The following is a 17,717-nucleotide window of genomic DNA, read 5'->3' as shown; positions in this document are numbered from 1 at the left end:
ATCAGCCATGATCGTATTGAATGGCGGAGCAGGCTCGAGGGGCCGGTTGGCCTACTCCTGTTCCTATTTTCTTGTGTTCTTGTGTATATCTCTCGTTCCCCTTTCCTCGGACTCGCAATCTGCAGAAGGGTCTCGACCAGAAGGGTCTCGTCGCCATCTATTGGTGTTCTCCAGAGATGCTGCCTGACCCGCCGAGTTACTCCAGCGTTTTGCGTATGTTCCTGTAATATGTTCTCGACCACACCTTGCTGGTTCCTCCTACTTTTGATCCCAGGCATGCGTGACTCTCTCCCTATCTCTCCATTTAAATCCTGCTTGAATTCGCCTTCCCCTGCAAGACTATTTGGATTCCCCCGATTCTCTCTCTTTTTTTTTTTCCAGGCAGTTTTTTTACATTTGACTCCGTCCGTCTGAAAGTTCTGCTCATTGACTGGCGGCGTTGGGTTCCCTGGTCATCCTGATAGTAGCGCATCATTGCTCGGTCCTCTCATTGCGCTCCGCTTCCGCCTGTTTCTCAATGACAGTGTAACTCTTGCATCTGCGTTGTGTATTTTTGGCTCAGCCTCCGGGAAACGAACGACCCGGATCACTGACGTCAAGCTGCCTTGTTCAATAGCCATCTTTGTTGAAAGCCGAGGGACGGAGCAGTCGAGGAGGGGGAACAAAACAAAAAACAAAAAAACAATAATAATAACCCTGTTGAGCATCCGAAACTCGAGGAAGAGAAAAACAAAATGTGAGTAGGGTCGAAGAAAAACTGAGGGCGTCGTCCCGGCTCTGGCTCTGGCTCTGGAGGGAGGGAGGGAGGGTGTTTGCAATCAACTGCTCTTGTAATTCCAGCCTGATATTGACACGGAGTGGGTCTGCTTAGCAGTGAACAAACAGCACAGGGCTCGGTCTAATTCACAAGCGAAACCGCTGTCCCGGTGCATTAGTGCTGAAAGACCGAGCAGTCTTCGAGGCAGAGCTGAATGGGTGGGAGCTGTGAATATGTGTGCTAATGCTAAGCCTCCTCCCCACCCCCCCATTTCTCCCTGGTCTTATTTGGAAGACGTGGGAGATATCAAAAAGAAAAATTTTAAATGGTTTGAGAATTTATTTTATTTTATTAATTTTTTTTGTGGGGTGGGGAGTTTCTTTGGAGCTGAGCGCTTCTGGTTCTTTTGCTCTGAAATTGCTACACTGCTCCAGGGGCCCAGGCAGAAATGCATGTTTCATATCTGGTATCGTTGACACTGTGGGCAGTACTGTATGGCGCTGTGCGATCTGCACGGACCAGCGACGTGCTCACTAACTTGCCAGTCCCCTGTTTCGGTCGCTGAGCGTATTTGGGGAGGTGGTGGGGTAGGTAATCAGCAACCGGGCTTCAATTTGTTTCAGGTCGGTGGAACGTTGTCAACCGCGGGTTGAAACCCAAAGGAATCGTCCTTTGGAAAATAAATAACACGGGTTCCTGTGGGAATGCTGGGTGGGTTTCCCCACAAACCAAACGTGGAAATAACGTGGCAGATGTCTCCAACAGGACATGAGGAGTGACTACTTGTTGAAAGCAGTATTTTAAGATCTTAAATCGGATTAGACTAATGTGTGTGTCTGATTAAAAGCATTTGATTCGATTGTCAGTGCGCTCTCAAATCCATGCCCTTGTGAAGTACAAAGACATCGTTGTTTGCATGCGAGCAATCCGTATGTTGAGTCCCAGTTTAAACGTGCAGCAATATTTGACCTAACAGTGGCATATTTTGATGGCAAATTGACTTTGAGATCCTTTTTGTTTTCTCTCTCTCTGCTGAAGGCAATCATTTTTAATTCTAGCAACTTTGATGCCTCGAAATTTTATCCGAACACCATAGACGTTTAAAAGGAAAAGTTAATTCGAACATTTTTGGTTTCCCCTGAACGTGATTTTAAGGATCATTGTAATTACAGCCCGTTTAAAAGAATATCAGAGTAACCCCACACTTATCCTTGAATGATTCATTACAATTCCATTTCTCGACTAATAATGCTGTTGTTTGAAGATTTTCCTTTCCACATCAAACTGTTACATTTTGTTCATTCATCAGAGTCGAGACATTTAAAATACTCGTTTAAATGAATGATTTTGCGGAGGTCAATGTCATGTGTGTCTACAGTTCCAAAACAACCATCTTTTAAATAAATAACCAGTCTCTTTGGGCTGATTCTGGGATTTCGCATCATTTCTCACTGGGCACTTTAAGTCTGCTTTGACTTCACCAACCGGAAATGTTGCTTGAAATAGCAATGGCTCTGTCATTCGTTGAACAGTCAAGTCAAGTCAAGTCAATTTTATTTGTATAGCACATTCCTGTGTTAGTGTATAAAATAACCTACCAGGCCCCGATTTATTTTGTTTATACAATACCCAGCCTAATTATTGGAAAGGGCTAAACAAATTTGAGAAATGAGGGATTAATTCATTGGTGCACATCACTTTATTTCATAATGAAGCAAATATAAAAGTTTTTACTTGTGCCTTAAGGAGAGGAGAGAGTGGATGTGGGGAGGATGTTTCCACTAGTGGGAGAGTATTGGACCGGAGCCCATAGGACCTGAATAAAAGGACGTACCTTTAGAAAGGAGACGAGGAGGAATTTCTTTCATCAGAGGGTGGTGAATCAGTGGAATTCATTGCCACAGATGGCTGTGGAGGCCAAGTGAATGGATATTTTTTAGGTGGAGATTGACAGATTCTTGATTAGTGAGGGTGTCAGGATTTATGGGGAGAAGGCAGGAGAATGGGGTTGAGAGGGAAAGATGGATCAGGCATGATTGAATGGTGGAATAGACTTGATGGGCAGAATGGCTTAATTCTGCTCCTAGATCTTATGCATTTATGAGCGGAAGTGCACAATGAATAATGTTGTTGGCTATCATCCCAAATGTACCTAGTGTAAGACAGTGGCTGCAACTGTAGTACATAGAAACATAGGAACATAGAAAATAGGTGCAGGAGTAGGCCATTCGGCCCTTCGAGCCTGCACCGCCATTCAATATGATCATGGCTGATCATTCAGCTCAGTAGCCTGTACCTGCCTTCTCTCCATACCCCCTAATCCCTTTAGCAAAAAGGGCCACATCTAACTCCCTCTTAAATATAGCCAATGAACTGGCCTCAACTACCTTCTGTGGCAGAGAATTCCACAGACTCACCACTCTCTGTGTGAAGAAATGTTTTCTCATCTCGGTCCTAAAAGACTTCCCCCTTATCCTTAAGCTGTGACCCCTGGTTCTGGACTCCCCCAACATCGGGAACAATCTTCCCGCATCTAGCCTCTCCAACCCCTTAAGAATTTCATATGTTTCTATAAGATCCCCCCTCAGTCTTCTAAATTCCAGCGAGTACAAGCCCAGTCTATCTAGTCTTTCCTCATATGTAAGTCCCGCCATCCCAGGGATCAATCTGGTGAACCTTCTCTGTACTCCCTCTAAGGCAAGATCGTCTTTCCTCAGGTTAGGAGACCAAAACTGCACACAATACTCCAGGTGCGGTCTCACCAAGGCCCTGTACAACTGCAGCAGAACCTCCCTGCTCCTAAACTCAAATCCTCTTGCTATGAATGCCAACATACCATTCGCTTTCTTCACTGCCTGCTGCACCTGCATGCTTGCTTTCAATGACTGGTGCACCATGACACCCAGGTCACGTTGCATCTCCCCTTCTCCCAATCGGTCACCATTCAGGTAATACTCTGCTTTCCTGTTCTTGCCGCCAAAGAGGATAACCTCACATTTATCCACATTATATTGCATCTGCCATGCTTTTGCCCACTCGCCTAATCTATCCAAGTCACTCTGCAGCCTCCTAGCATCCTCCTCGCAGCTAACACTGCCACCCAGCTTCGTGTCATCCGCAAACTTAGAGATGTTGCATTCAATTCCCTCGTCCAAATCATTAATATACACTGTAAATAACTGGGGTCCCAGCACTGAGCCTTGCGGTACCCCACTAGTTACTGCCTGCCATTCCGAAAAGGACCCGTTTATTCCTACTCTTTGCTTCCTGTCCGCCAACCAATTTTCTATCCACCTCAACACTGAACCCTCAATACCGTGTGCTTTAAGTTTGTACACCAATCTCCTATGTGGGACCTTGTCGAAGGCCTTCTGAAAGTCCAGATATAACACATCGACTGGTTCTCCCTTATCCACTCTACTAGTTACATCCTCGAAAAATTCTATAAGATTCGTCAGACATGATTTGCCTTTGGTAAATCCATGCTGACTTTGTCCGATGATTTCACCACTTTCCAAATGTAATGCTATCACAGCTTTAATAACTGACTCTAGCATTTTCCCCACTACCGATGTTAGGCTAACTGGTCTATAATTCCCCGTTTTCTCTCTCCCTCCCTTTTTAAAAAGTGGGATTACATTAGCTACCCTCCAGTCCTCAGGAACTACTCCAGAATCTAAAGAGTTTTGAAAAATTATCACTAATGCATCCACTATTTCTGAGGCTATTTCCTTAAGCACTCTGGGATGCAGCCTATCTGGCCCTGGGGATTTATCTGCCTTTAATCCATTTAATTTACCTAACACCACTTCCCGACTAACCTGGATTTCCCTCAGTTCCTCCATCTCTTTAGACCCCCGGTCCCCCGCTATTTCCGGCAGACGGTTTATGTCTTCCTTAGTGAAGACAGAACCAAAGTATTTGTTCAATTGGTCTGCCATCTCCTTGTTCCCTATGATCAATTCACCTGTTTCCGACTGCAAGGGACCTTGTTCAGAACACTTGTTTCTGTATCGACTTTGTCACTCTCCATCCTAATGAAGAACTCTACCATACATTTGCCTTAACTAATCTTTTTCTCTTGACATATCTATAAAAGCTTTTGCAGTCTGTTTTTATGTTCCTTGCCAGTTTTCCCTCATAATCTATTTTCCCTTTCCTAATTAAGCCCTTTGTCCTCCTCTGCTGGACTCTGAATTTCTCCCAGTCCTCTGGTATGCTACTTTTTCTGGCTAATCTGTATGCTTCATCTTTTGTTTTAATACTATCCTTGATTTCCCTTGTTAGCCACGGATGCACTACCTTTCCTGGTTTGTTCTTTTGCCAAACTGGGATGAACACTTGTTGTAGTTCATCCATGCGACCTTTAAATGCCTTCCATTGCATGTCCACCGTCAATCCTTTCAGCATCAATCGCCAGTCTATCTTGGACAATTCACGCCTCATACCCTCAAAGTTACCTTTCTTTAAGTTCAGAACACTTGTTTCTGTATCGACTTTGTCACTCTCCATCCTAATGAAGAACTCTACCATATTATGATCACTCTTGCCCAAGGGGCCTCGCACAACAAGACTGCTAACTAACCCTTCCTCATTACTCAATACCCAGTCTAGAATGGCCTGTTCTCTCGTTGGTTCCTCGACATGTTGGTTTAGAAAACCATCTCTCAAACATTCCAAGAAATCCTCTTCCTCAGCACCCCTGCCAGTTTGGTTCACCCAATCTATATGTAGATTGAAGTCACCCATTATAACTGCTGCGCCTTTAGTGCATGCATTTCTAATTTCCTGCTTGATGCCATCCCCAACCTCCCTACTGCTGTTAGGTGGCCTGTACACAACTCCCACTAGCGTTTTCTGCCCCTTAGTGTTTCGTAGCTCTACCCATATCGATTCCACTTCCTCCAAGCTAATGTCCTTCCTTTCCACTGCTTTAATCTCCTCTCTAACCAGTAACGCTACCCCACCTCCTTTTCCTTTCTGTCTATCCCGCCTGAATATAGAATATCCCTGGATGTTGAGCTCCCAGCCTTGGTCACCCTGGAGCCATGTCTCCGTAATCCCAACTATATCATAATCATTAATAACTATCTCTACATTTAATTCATCCACCTTATTACGTATACTCCTTGCATTGAGACACAAAGCCTTCAGGCTTGTTTTTACAACTCTCTTACCCCTTGTACAAGTCAGCCACTCCAGTCTAAACCATGTTAATTGATGTAAACCTTGGCGTACACATCTCAAAGATGCTCTGGAATATCGGGATCCTTGAAAGTTAACCATGAAACACTACAGTCTGTATTTTCTATTCATGAAAAAATGGCTTTGAAAGATTAATAGACTAGGTGACCTACATAATAAATTACCAAGAGGCAGTACTATGTTAGCTGGCAAACGTCATGTAGAAGGAAGTGAGCAGGCTTTACCACTGTGCTACGTGGTTACTTGTGCTCGGTGTTTACCTAACACTAAAGCAGGAATGAAGCATGGAAATTAATAGCTGACTTGAAGAAGTGGGTGTGAAAGTGTAAGGCAAGGAAGGTTGCACAAAAGTTAAATGGAAAATGACAGAAAGATAATTCTAATTCATTGTCGATTTAAATAAAGGTTCCAGTGTTCTCAGTGCAGTGTCTCAGCATTTATTCCATCAGTGTAAGATGAACGCACCGCCAATGCATGTGGTGAGAAACACTTAAGCATTCAATCTGATCTGTCCTTTAATTATTGTAATCTACTGCATAAGCCTTTCCATACTCTGCTTGTCCCATAACTTAGTGTCAGGAAATGTGTCATGAGTGAGCATTGTACAATGGTCCGATATTGCCTTCATCACTAAATTACGGTTAAAACTCATACTCTCACATTAAAATCAAGACTATATTAAGGTAAACTGGGTTATACTGCAGCTTTTAATATTATTTGATGTTGTTTAGTAATATTTCAATTTGATGTTGATTTGAACTGACACGTGCATGCATGCATGCATGCACTGGGAGTCAAATAATGTCATTGTTAAAAATAGCAGAAGAGCAGAAGACCTGTGTTATTATTTCCTCAAAAATAGTGCCTTTCAGTTTATAATCAAAGGGCTTAGTGTTATTTGTGTTGTGTGAATTTAATACTGTATGCTGTGATTCCTGGTTAATTTTGCAAAGCAACTCAACAAAGCAAAACAACTGCTTTTCAGTGACTAATAATCAAGTGATCTTAAAATAAGGGAGGGAGACCAAATCAGTAGATTTTGCTTTCGAGAGACATTTATCAAAAACAATCAGATCAATTACAATGTTATTAGCCTGAGTATGAGTACCTCCTGTCCGCACCCTGGTGCTTTTGGAAGTTCTGTTTTATTTTACTGTAATTATTTTCTCTCCAAAGTAGCAGGGGGGCAGACTTTTGTAGACTAACTCAAGGACTTTATTGCCTAGATCACAGGAGGATGAGGAGTGGTCTTATAGAGATGTATAAAATCATGAGAGGAATTGATCGGGTAGATGCACAGAGACTCTTGCTCAGAGTTGGGGAATCGTGAACCAGAGGGCATAAGTTTAAGCAGAAGAGGTAAAGATTTTATAGGAATCTGAGGGGTAATTTTTTCATGCAAAGGGTTGGTGGGTGTATGGAATGAGCTGCCAGAGGAGGTAGCTGAGGCAGGGACTATCGTAATGTTTAAAAAACGATTAGACATTAGAAGCGATGGATAGGACAGGTTTAGAGGGATATGTGCGAAAGGCAGGCAAGTGGGACTAGTGTAGATGGGACATGTTGGTCGGTATGGGCAAGTTGGGCAGAAGGGCCTGTTTCCACACTGTATGACTCTTTGACCATTTTTCGGTAGAACAGTAATGCTGCAGTTAGTACTCCGGTAACACCGATTCAAACCTCACCTCCAGTATTGCCGGTGTGGAATTTGCACACTTTCCCTGCAATAATGTGGATTTCCCCTTGTGCTGTGTTTTCCTTCCACATCCCAAAGATGTACTGGTAGGTTAATTGGCTACTATAAAATACCCTTTGTGTAGGTAAATGACAAATCAAAGGGCAGCTGATGGACATTTGTGAGAATAAGTTGATGGGGAATGGGATTGATGGGATTGACGGACTCGATGGGCTGAAGGGGCCCCTTCTGGTTCATAATAGTAAGTAAAGAATAATCTACCATATGAAATTTGCTGATTGCTGCTAACTCAACAGACACTGCAATTGAAATATCCCGCGAACCTCAGCAGCCAGTACATTTATCCTCCAGGCTGTGTAGGCCTGGTTTTATATATATGTTTATAGTGGGGATCCTTGTTGTACTGGTCAATGCATTTGGAAACTTAAAGGCACAACTTGTGTTTTCTTTGGAAAACTTCAATTGAAGAGACATTTATTGCAACATATGACATGTGTGCAGGTTGATAACCATAAGTTTGAAGTTTACAAGATTTAAAAAAATTTTTTTAGCTTGGTACATTTTGTTTCCCTCCCTCATTCTCGCTGATCCCACCTTGCATATTATAATTTAAATAATTTAAATATCTTCAGAATCTTCAGAGGATGATTTATCATTTAAGTCAATATTATTTCTTCTGCATAAGAGTCACAACATGGGTAAATGGTTGGCTTCCTGCATTCATCTGCATTCTAGCTTTGCTGTTCTGAAGCAGCGTTCAATACACAAACTATTCAATCTTCACTGCTAAAATTTGGCAATATATTAAAAGCCTAACAAATTAGACTTTAAAAATTCAGGGAGCATTTTTGATTAACATAAATCATAAACGTGAAGCCTAAGTGCCTGATATACCCTTAAGGACACTTTTAGCATCTCAGACATTAAGTCTGCCATGATATTAATCACAGTGAAATAAGAGAATGTGCTGATATGTAAAGACAAAGATAATCTACCATAAACATATTCAGTATATTTTTGTCACTGCTGAATACAGCTCTGTCTCATTCATAATTTAAGGTTGACTTGTTGTAAATATGGATCTCCTTAGTTCAGATAGAGACTAGTTCTGAGGAAGGTGATTATGTCACTGTGGAATGGAGCCGATTGTGTAATCCTAGCATCTGTCCAAGGCTAGGAAATCAACATGAAAATAGTATCTTTATTCTTCCTCAAGAAAAGAAGAAGAAATGTGATATCTTGAAATTGAAACTTTAATATTTACTCCAATGCACGATTTAGTGGCATTATTTTTGGCCACGGTATTGTCATTGTCTAATAACCATTTTTGAAGTAATTCCACATTGATCAATTGAAACAGACACAAGAGATGCTGGAATCTTGAGCATAAAACAAACTGCTGGACTCAGCAGATCAGGCAGTATTTGCCAAGAGAAATGGACAGACGATGTTTCAAGTTCAGACCCTTTTTCAGTTTTAAGGAGATATACAAAATCACACTTGTAGACTCTAAAACATTGTGGGAGCCGAGGTAAGAAATTGTCTGGTGGAGATGTTTATGTCATTGTTAGCAATGAATAAGTAACTGGAAGATTGGAGGATGCTAAACATTGTGGCTTTGTTAAAGAAGGGCTTCAAGGAACTTCAGTTCAGTGAGCTTAACATTGATGGGGGACAGGTTACTGGAGGGGATTCTGAGAGTCAGGATCTACCTGCATTTGGAAAGGCAAGGACTGATTAGGGATACTCAACTATGCTTTACATGGAGTGCTACATGGGTTAGTGCTGGTTCAACTTGTCCCTCATCTATAGTATAAGAATGCAATTGGCATGATCAGTATGTTGGTGTCTCTGAGTTTACATTGGGCTCTATGGGGAGAACTTGACAAAATAAAAACAAGGTCATACCAATCACATTGTCTGCATACTGCTGGATACAGGAGAGCTCCATGTATCATATGAAGTTTAACTGGCCACATTTAATTTAATTTATATAATATGATGCAAATGATGACAGACTGGGAGATAATGATAACACATGCATTATAATTTTTATTGCAATATTTCTACACATGTCAATATAATGAGATGCACTGAATTACTCCAGTTATTAAATGGCATCCAGTTTAAAGCTAAGATCAGGAGCATTTTGGATGTAGTCTTTGATCTGCATTGAGTTTACTGAAATTAGTAGAAGCCTCTAATTAAGATTAATTACAATTAAGTGTACAATACCTGAACCAGGAAAGCTATCCCCATTTGCCTGCGTTTGGCCCAAGTTGCTCTAAATCTTTTCTATACATGTAAATGTCCAAATATCTTTTAAATGTTGTTATCGTATCTGCCAGCTTCTTCCTCTGGCCAATTGTTTAATATACCCACCACCCTCTGTGTGAGAAAGTTGCCCATCAGGTACCTATTAAATTTTTCCCCTCTCATCTTAATCCTATGACCTCGGGTTCTTGATTCCCCTATTCTGGGTAAAAGACACTATGCATTCAACCTGGCTATTCCCTTCATGATCATATATACTGTACCTCCATAATATCAGACCTCAGCCTTATGCACTCCAAGTAATAAAGTTAAAGACTGCCCAAACTCTCCTGGTAGCTCAGATCCTCAAGTCCTGGCATCATCCTTGTATTTCACTCAACATCGATCATTGTAAAGTGTGCGACTATTGACAACTGTGATTGCAGTGAGTTTAGAAAACAATTGTCGGGTTTTTTTTAACACAAGATCTATCTGTTGCCCATTGTTCTCTTACACTTCATGGTGATTCCATATAAAGTACAACATGCTGGAAACCCACAAAAAAATCTTGAAAAGTTTGCCTTTTCTTAAATGCTCATAATCTGCATGAGATGTTTACATGGTGTTTATCGAGTTTTTGATCCTTATCAATCCAAATGGATACTGTATATCTTAAATAGAACTAATTGGAGAATGGTCCCGTTTTATGACCTGTCTTTTGGTGAGAGCACTTGCCATCCATTTTACAGCTAACATGTATGTCAGCTGTTTCACTTCTGCCTTCTATGCTTTTGATAAATGATTTTTTTACATGAAAATTCTCTGGCAGCCGACCTGTAAGTCCTCGAATGACACTAGGACCTTGCATGGTAGAATAGGTCATATAATCGGCCCATCCAGTCTACTCCCCACCATTCAATCATGGCCGATCTATCTTTCCCTCTCAACCCCATTCTCCTGCCTTCTCCCCATAACCCCTGACACCCTTGCTAATCATGAATCTGTCAATCACCACCTTAAAAACATCCATTGACTTGACCTCAACAGCCATCTGTGGCAATGAATTCCACAGATTCACCACCCTCTGATTAAAGAAATGTCTCCTCAAAGGCAGACCAAAACATTCCCAACAGAGCAAAACAGACAGCAAAGCCTCATCCTCAGTTTTGCTGAGTTTTGATTTTAGAAGCATTCAAAACACGGAACTGAACGTTACAGCTGTTTGAGATAAAGCAAATCAGCTAAGAATAGTTAAAAGCACTATGATGTACTTTACTTTTTCCCTTCAGTCTTGCAGCTATTGAATCTTCATTCAAATGAATATGATCATGTACTCTGCACCGTGCTGGGAAATAAGGGGTGATCCAGCACAGGTCAGAGACAGGGATCAGTCAGATGCTTCAGGACTTTTGCATGTGGACATACAAGGGCCCCATATCTGAGGAAGGATGTGCTGGCTCTGGAGAGGGTCCAGAGGAAGTTTACAAGAATGATTCCAGGAATGAATGGGTTAGCATATGATCAGCGTTTGACAGCACTGGGCCTCTACTCACTGGAATGGTGAGGGGGGACCTCATTGAAACATACAGAATAATGAAAGGCATAGATAGAGTGAACGTGGAAAATATGTTTCCACTGGTGGGAGAGTCTAGGACTGGAAGTCATAGCCTCAGAATTAAAGGGTGCTCTTTTTAAAAGGAGTTGAGGAGGAACTTCTTTAGTCAAGAGGGTAGTTAATCTGTGGAACTCATTGCCCAGAGGGCTGTGGAGGCCGTCAGTGGATATTATTAAGGCAGAGATAGACAAGTTCTTGATTGAAAGGCGGAGTAGACTCGATGGGCTGAATGGCCTCATTCTTCTCCTAAAATTTGTGAACTTGTGAACAGGTGTCAGAGAGTCCCAAACTGCAGGTACTCACATGGGTAACTCCCCATGGTTCACAAAATGCGCAAGAGGGAACTGCAGATGCTGGTTTACACCGAAGATAGACACAAAATGCTTGAGTAACTCAGCAGGACTGGCGAAGACAGGGTCTGGAGAAGGGTCTCGACCCGAAACGTCACCCATTCCTTCAATCCAGAGATGCTGCCTGTCCCGCTGAGTTATTCCAGCATGTTGTTTCTATCCACGTGGTTCACCACAGAATTGGCAACACTTACAAGCTAGTGCTTCACCAATAACTGCTTCCATTCTACACCGGATTTGGTTTATTATTGATATTTTAGTCTTCAGAATTTTACGGTAAAACTCCCTTTCACGTTTATGCATTCTGTAAACAGATTTTTCATTGACTCTTCCAGATATTGATTGCTTACAAATAATTAAATTCAAAATGTAATTTTGTTTCACGAGAGGGAATCTACATCTGCTGTTACATACTACCACAAGTGGGAACATGTAATGGGTGGACTTGGATGTGTTTCTCTTTCATTGGATAGCTGCTAATAGCCCTGAGCACAAAAAGGTGAGTGTCATTTATGAGTCATTCCATTTCTAGAAGCTTAAAAAACATGATGCAAATACAGCTTTTGAATTTTTGAAATGTTTTTTCTCAAGTTGATGCTCCACAACAGTAAATTCAAGGGTGTGAAATACTTACGAAACACATCTCTTTAAAACAATGCATATTGAATGTGAAAATAGGACAAAAATGAATGTGTTAAATGAAATGATCTATTGTAAGATACCATGAAATTGCTTCAGTTCTTATATGTGAAAATCTTACACTATTCAACCCACAAGTTGATTATATGGAGTACAAAAGCCCATTCAGATGATTTTGAAATGTAGAACTTTATGCATATTTGTTTGAATCAAGTTATCATCTTTAGATTTTTGTTCGTAAGAATATCTTGTCATATCTCTAAAAGCTATAACTACAGAATTACACCGGGAGTTTCCATTCAATTTCAATAGTGTATTGCAATTCAGCTGAAATCAGTACAATGGATACAGAAGAACATAGAATTTGAAGGGAAATTTGGATTCAGTGGGTGTTTCCATCATTTTGTTTGTGCTACTTTTAATTCTTAACACAACTCATGCTGTCCTCAAAACTATGTCACTGGGTTTAATCACAATTAGGGATTTTTGTTAATTGTTCACATTTGCACGGATTGCTTTTTCAAAAAGATTTTAAAAATAACACAGCTTTTTGGGCGGAACACAAAAGTGCATTTTAAAGTTTTGTAAGTATTTAATATCTTTAAAAGGTGATTATGATTATTATATATGAAGAGGCTGACTAATGTCAGTAGCGTCTATAAAGAAAATAATAAATTACGTTTGAAAATTAATTTAAAAGTTTTTAAGTATAGCTTGACAATGAATTTTGATTGTTTAAAATTAAGTTACTCAAAGATGGTGGAACCTGGTTTCAAATTGGTGTGCAATTAAATATAGATCTTGCGGCATTTTGCAACATGATAATCACTGTTTAACTGCAAGTTATCGTTAGCATTCTTATTTATTGATAATGACGAGGAAATTATAATGCTGTGCTTACAATAGGGAAGCTCTCTGTATGGAGATAACACATTGCCTCTGTGATGCCTGAGATTTCCCAGGGGAGTGGGGTTTCTTTCAATACCCCAAAGATGTTCTGGTTGGGAGGTTAATTAATTGCTGAGTGTAAGAGAAACGGGATGGAGTTGATGGGCATGTGAGAGAAAATAGATCAGAAGGAAACGATGCGGAATAGGATTGATGAATGCTTTGAGATGTGTCAGAGGCTCGATGGGACAAATGTCTGAAGAAAAATATTGAAAGTAGAAACATTTTAACTCATTCTACAAAAACAATTTATGCCTTAAGAGAATTGTGCAATCTTTTCCAGTTATATCTGGAATATTCGTAGCGAAACATTCAGTCATTAAGATGGCTCCTGATTGAAACATTAGGAAAATAGTACCCGCCTCTGCTGTATTTAGTGAATATTTGAATAATTAGAAGTGTTGAAGATCTTCTGCTTGGCTATGAATACCTAACTAATCTGCAGCTGTCAATTCTTATAAGATTCTCTATGTCTATGAATGGTGCGGGGTATTACTTGGCAAATATATTCATATATGGGTTGAGAGCATAGCAGGTTTGCCCTTGTAATTCCTCTCATGCCTTTGCAACACAAGTAACATTCGTCTCACTCCCCACGATGCAAGTAACACATGAAGCCAAGTTCAGAAATTAAGTCATTTTGAATAAATGCCTATATACCGGCGAGACCAAGTGCAGACTGGGCGATCATTTCACTGAACACCTACACTCAGTCCGCCTTTGCCTATGAGATGTCCCATTTGCCAAACATTTTAATTCCCCTTCCCATTCCCATACTGACCTTTCTGTCCTGGGCTGCTTCCACTGTCAGTGTGAGGCCACACACAACTTGAAGGAGCAGCACCTCCTATTTCACTTGGACAGCTTACAACCCAGCTGATTACTAAATTTCAAGTAATCTCTGCATTGCCTCTTTCTCCCCCTCCATCACCCTAGTCATCCTACTGGTTCCACGGTTCACATCCTTGTATCCCTTTGTTATCCCCTCTTCCCCAGCCAACAATGGGCCATTATGGGCTCCACTGTTATCTGTTGCCGACCCAGATTTGTTCTGGCCTTTCCCTACCTTCAGTTCCCTCCCCTCCACTTTCAGTCTGACGAAAGGTTCCGACCCTGAAACGTCACCCATCCTTTTTCTCCGGAGATGCTGCCTGACCCGCTGAGTTACTCCAGTGCTTTGTGTCTATCTTTTGAATAACTGCCTTTCTGTTGCTTCAATGCTGCCTGGTTGTCTTGGATTGGTGTGGGGAAAGTGCCTGAAGGGACTAAAATGGATAGAAAAAAATAAGCACGGAACAAAATGATTTCTAGATTTACTTTGAAGAAACAGTTTGTTTCCTTTGATGCGATATTAATAGCACCTTGTCTAGCCACTAATAAGCTACCAAATAGGGAAAGGCAGGGTACATATAAGATTAAGAGATTGTCTGGTCTGTCTATTTGTCATGTAATTTAGTTATGTACCAAAGAAACATTTAATAAATGTTCCCAAGCCTTCTTAATCGTGAAGTATAAAGGATATTTTTATTCATATGCAAGAAGGTGGGTAATTAAAATGAAAATTGTAGCTAAACTCGTACGTGTAATTAATTAAAATTCAGTGAGTCATTCAAAACCACCAGATTTACCATTTCTTGTTATACTAATATACCAGGTACATTACATAATTTAAGTAGTTTAAAATAATGATAAAAGAATAAATTAGATTAAATTGTGTCCTTTATTGCTCTAATCTTTGGACTGTATTTACACTGATCATCATAAAATGTGTAGGGTTGATGGATTGAAACAAAAATATTTTCCAAGTTTCATTTAACCATTAAGAAATCCATAAAGATACAACCCCAATAAAAGATCATATCTTATTGCCCCAAAGTACATTTATCTGATCTAACCATCCTTACAACCTTGGTCTCATCGTTAACTTGCTGCCAAATTATTTGTACGTATTAACTCCTGCACATTACAACTTGATTTTAAATCACTTTTACCTGGCATCCAACACATGGATCACGTGCAGGCAGAGGAAAATAGATTGGCACGGACATTGTGGGCTGAAGGGCCTGTTCTTATTATGTACTGGAATAATTCAGTTCAATTCTGAAGGAGATTTGGTCTCTTGAAAGGCAGCTCTTTTAATGGGAGGTCAATATTATTATTGAATTTGGTATTAACACGGCTGTTAAAATACTGTAAATGTGTCACAGGTCAGTGAATAGTTGCAAACAAAAAATCTGGTTAACATTTTGGGTATAGTTCTGGTGATCGATCTTCATTTAATCTCTCTCTTTGTCTTTCAGGTGCTGATAGATTATTGTAAATTCCTAACAGTATTTTTTTTCACTATATTCTGCATTCCGCATATTTTCTCTTTTGCTCTCCGTGATGTACTCATATATGCTATGATATGCCTGAATGCCCATCACAGTTTTTCATTGTATTTTGGTAGACTTGACAATAACAAAACCAACGCCAATTACAGGAATTGACAGTAAGTTAAATTATTTGGCAATAACTTGTTGAGTTTTGTGTATTGTCACATGTATCAAGGTACAGTGAAAAGCTTTTGTTGTGTGCTAACCAACAACGGAAAGACAATACATGATTACAGTTGAGCCATCCACAGTGTGCAGATACATGAGGGAATAATGTGAAAAACGTTTAGTGCAAGATAAAGCCTGTAAGTCCGATCAAAGATAGTCCGAGGGTCACCATTGAGGTAGATTGGTATGCAATGGTTGAGACTTTATAATAAAGCTTTATAATAAAGCATCCAACATAATTAAGAACCTTTTCCATCCTTCTTCTCTCCACTCCCTTTGAGCAGAGGATACAAAAGTTTGAAAGCACGTACCACCAGACTCGGGAACAGCTTCTTTGTTCTGTTATCAGACTTCTGAACGGTCCTTCCATAAACTAGGGTACTGCCCAATTCTCCCCGACCTGATTGCAGACATTGGACTTTTTGTCTGGAGCTGTTACACCACAATACTGAGAACTATTGGCTGCACACTGTATCTTTAGTCTGAAGAAGGGTCTCGACCCAAAACGTCACCCATTCCTTCTCTCCTAGATGCTGCCTGACCTGCTGAGTTACTCTAACATTCTGTGATACCTTCGTATCTTTCTCTTCACTCTGTTTTGTACTAGAGTTTGGCTTGATTGTATTCATGTATAGTATTATCTGACTCGATTGGAAAGCACGCAAACAAAAACTTTTCACTGTACCACGTTAAACGTGACAATAGTAAACCTAAACCTAGTTTATTTGGGAGGCTGTGGTGATATTTTGAAATGGAAAGCAAGGATTTAACTGGACAATTTGTATAGTTTGTACATCTAGGTCATGTTCTGAAGTATATTTACACAAGGCAGATGCCCATAGTGAAGAAGGGTCTCGACCCGAAATGTCATCTATTCCTTTTCTCCAGAGATGCCGTCTGACCCGCTGAGTTACTCCAGTTTTTCAGGTCTACCCACAGTGTGAGCTGAGTGTATCTAACAGTTGCTTTTAAACAATGGAAGTGGGTGTTCTGCAAAAGTGTTTCTGGGCATTATTTAGGTCCGCCATCATGTGTTCCATTACCACTGCCAGCCTTTCTGTACGATTGCTGTTACCCTCAACACATTTCACATGTTAGGTGAACGTGCTGTTTCATTAAAGCAGGAAGGTTTATTTTCTGACAAATTAACATAAGCTTGTGCGTATGTGATGTCCTGGTTTATTTTTTTTTAATCTTCACTCAACTGTTTATTCCCGCAGTGTAAATACCCTGCTCCACGAATACAATTTCACCTGCAGGAAAAACAGGAATATAATTATTGTTAATTTAAAAAAATTGGGTACCAGTGCTGCAACATCTTTTATGTACAATATATCCGTGTAAATAAAATAACGTAAGCTCATTCTGCTTTGGTGACTGATTGAAGAAAACAAATATTAACAGATGTTAGTCATAGGATTTTAATTATTGACGGTAAATAATTGGGTTGCTACGTCAGGTCTCTTTAACACTGCCAAGTCTCTTTAAAAGTATAGCCTATGGTTTTCAACTTCCTGCATCTTTGCGATTATACTGTACCGGTATCAAAGGATTTAACTGGACCATTTGTACACTTTGTGTATCCACTTCATGTTCTGGGGGTGAACAGCTGAAGAAGGGTCTCGACCCGAAGCGTCACCCATTCCTTCTCTCCAGAGATGCTCCCTGTCAGGCTGAGTTACTCCAGCATTTTGTGTCTACTAGACGGACA

General features: G+C 40.4%; 1 protein-coding gene across 1 annotated transcript in view; it reads left to right on the top strand.

The window, feature by feature from the left end:
- Nucleotides 1-350: 350 nt before the first annotated feature.
- The window catches only part of LOC144599654 (vesicle-associated membrane protein 3-like), a 93,881-nt gene continuing 76,514 nt past the window's right edge, over nucleotides 351-17,717 (top strand). The window contains exon 1 of the mRNA XM_078410819.1: nucleotides 351-736. Within this exon, the coding sequence (XP_078266945.1) occupies nucleotides 735-736 (2 nt within the window). The 5' untranslated portion in view covers nucleotides 351-734. The remainder of the gene's footprint in view (nucleotides 737-17,717) is intronic.

This window comes from Rhinoraja longicauda, chromosome 13, assembly GCF_053455715.1.
Source record: "Rhinoraja longicauda isolate Sanriku21f chromosome 13, sRhiLon1.1, whole genome shotgun sequence".
Lineage (NCBI taxonomy): Eukaryota > Metazoa > Chordata > Chondrichthyes > Rajiformes > Arhynchobatidae > Rhinoraja > Rhinoraja longicauda.
This window is presented reverse-complemented; position numbering and strand designations above follow the sequence as displayed.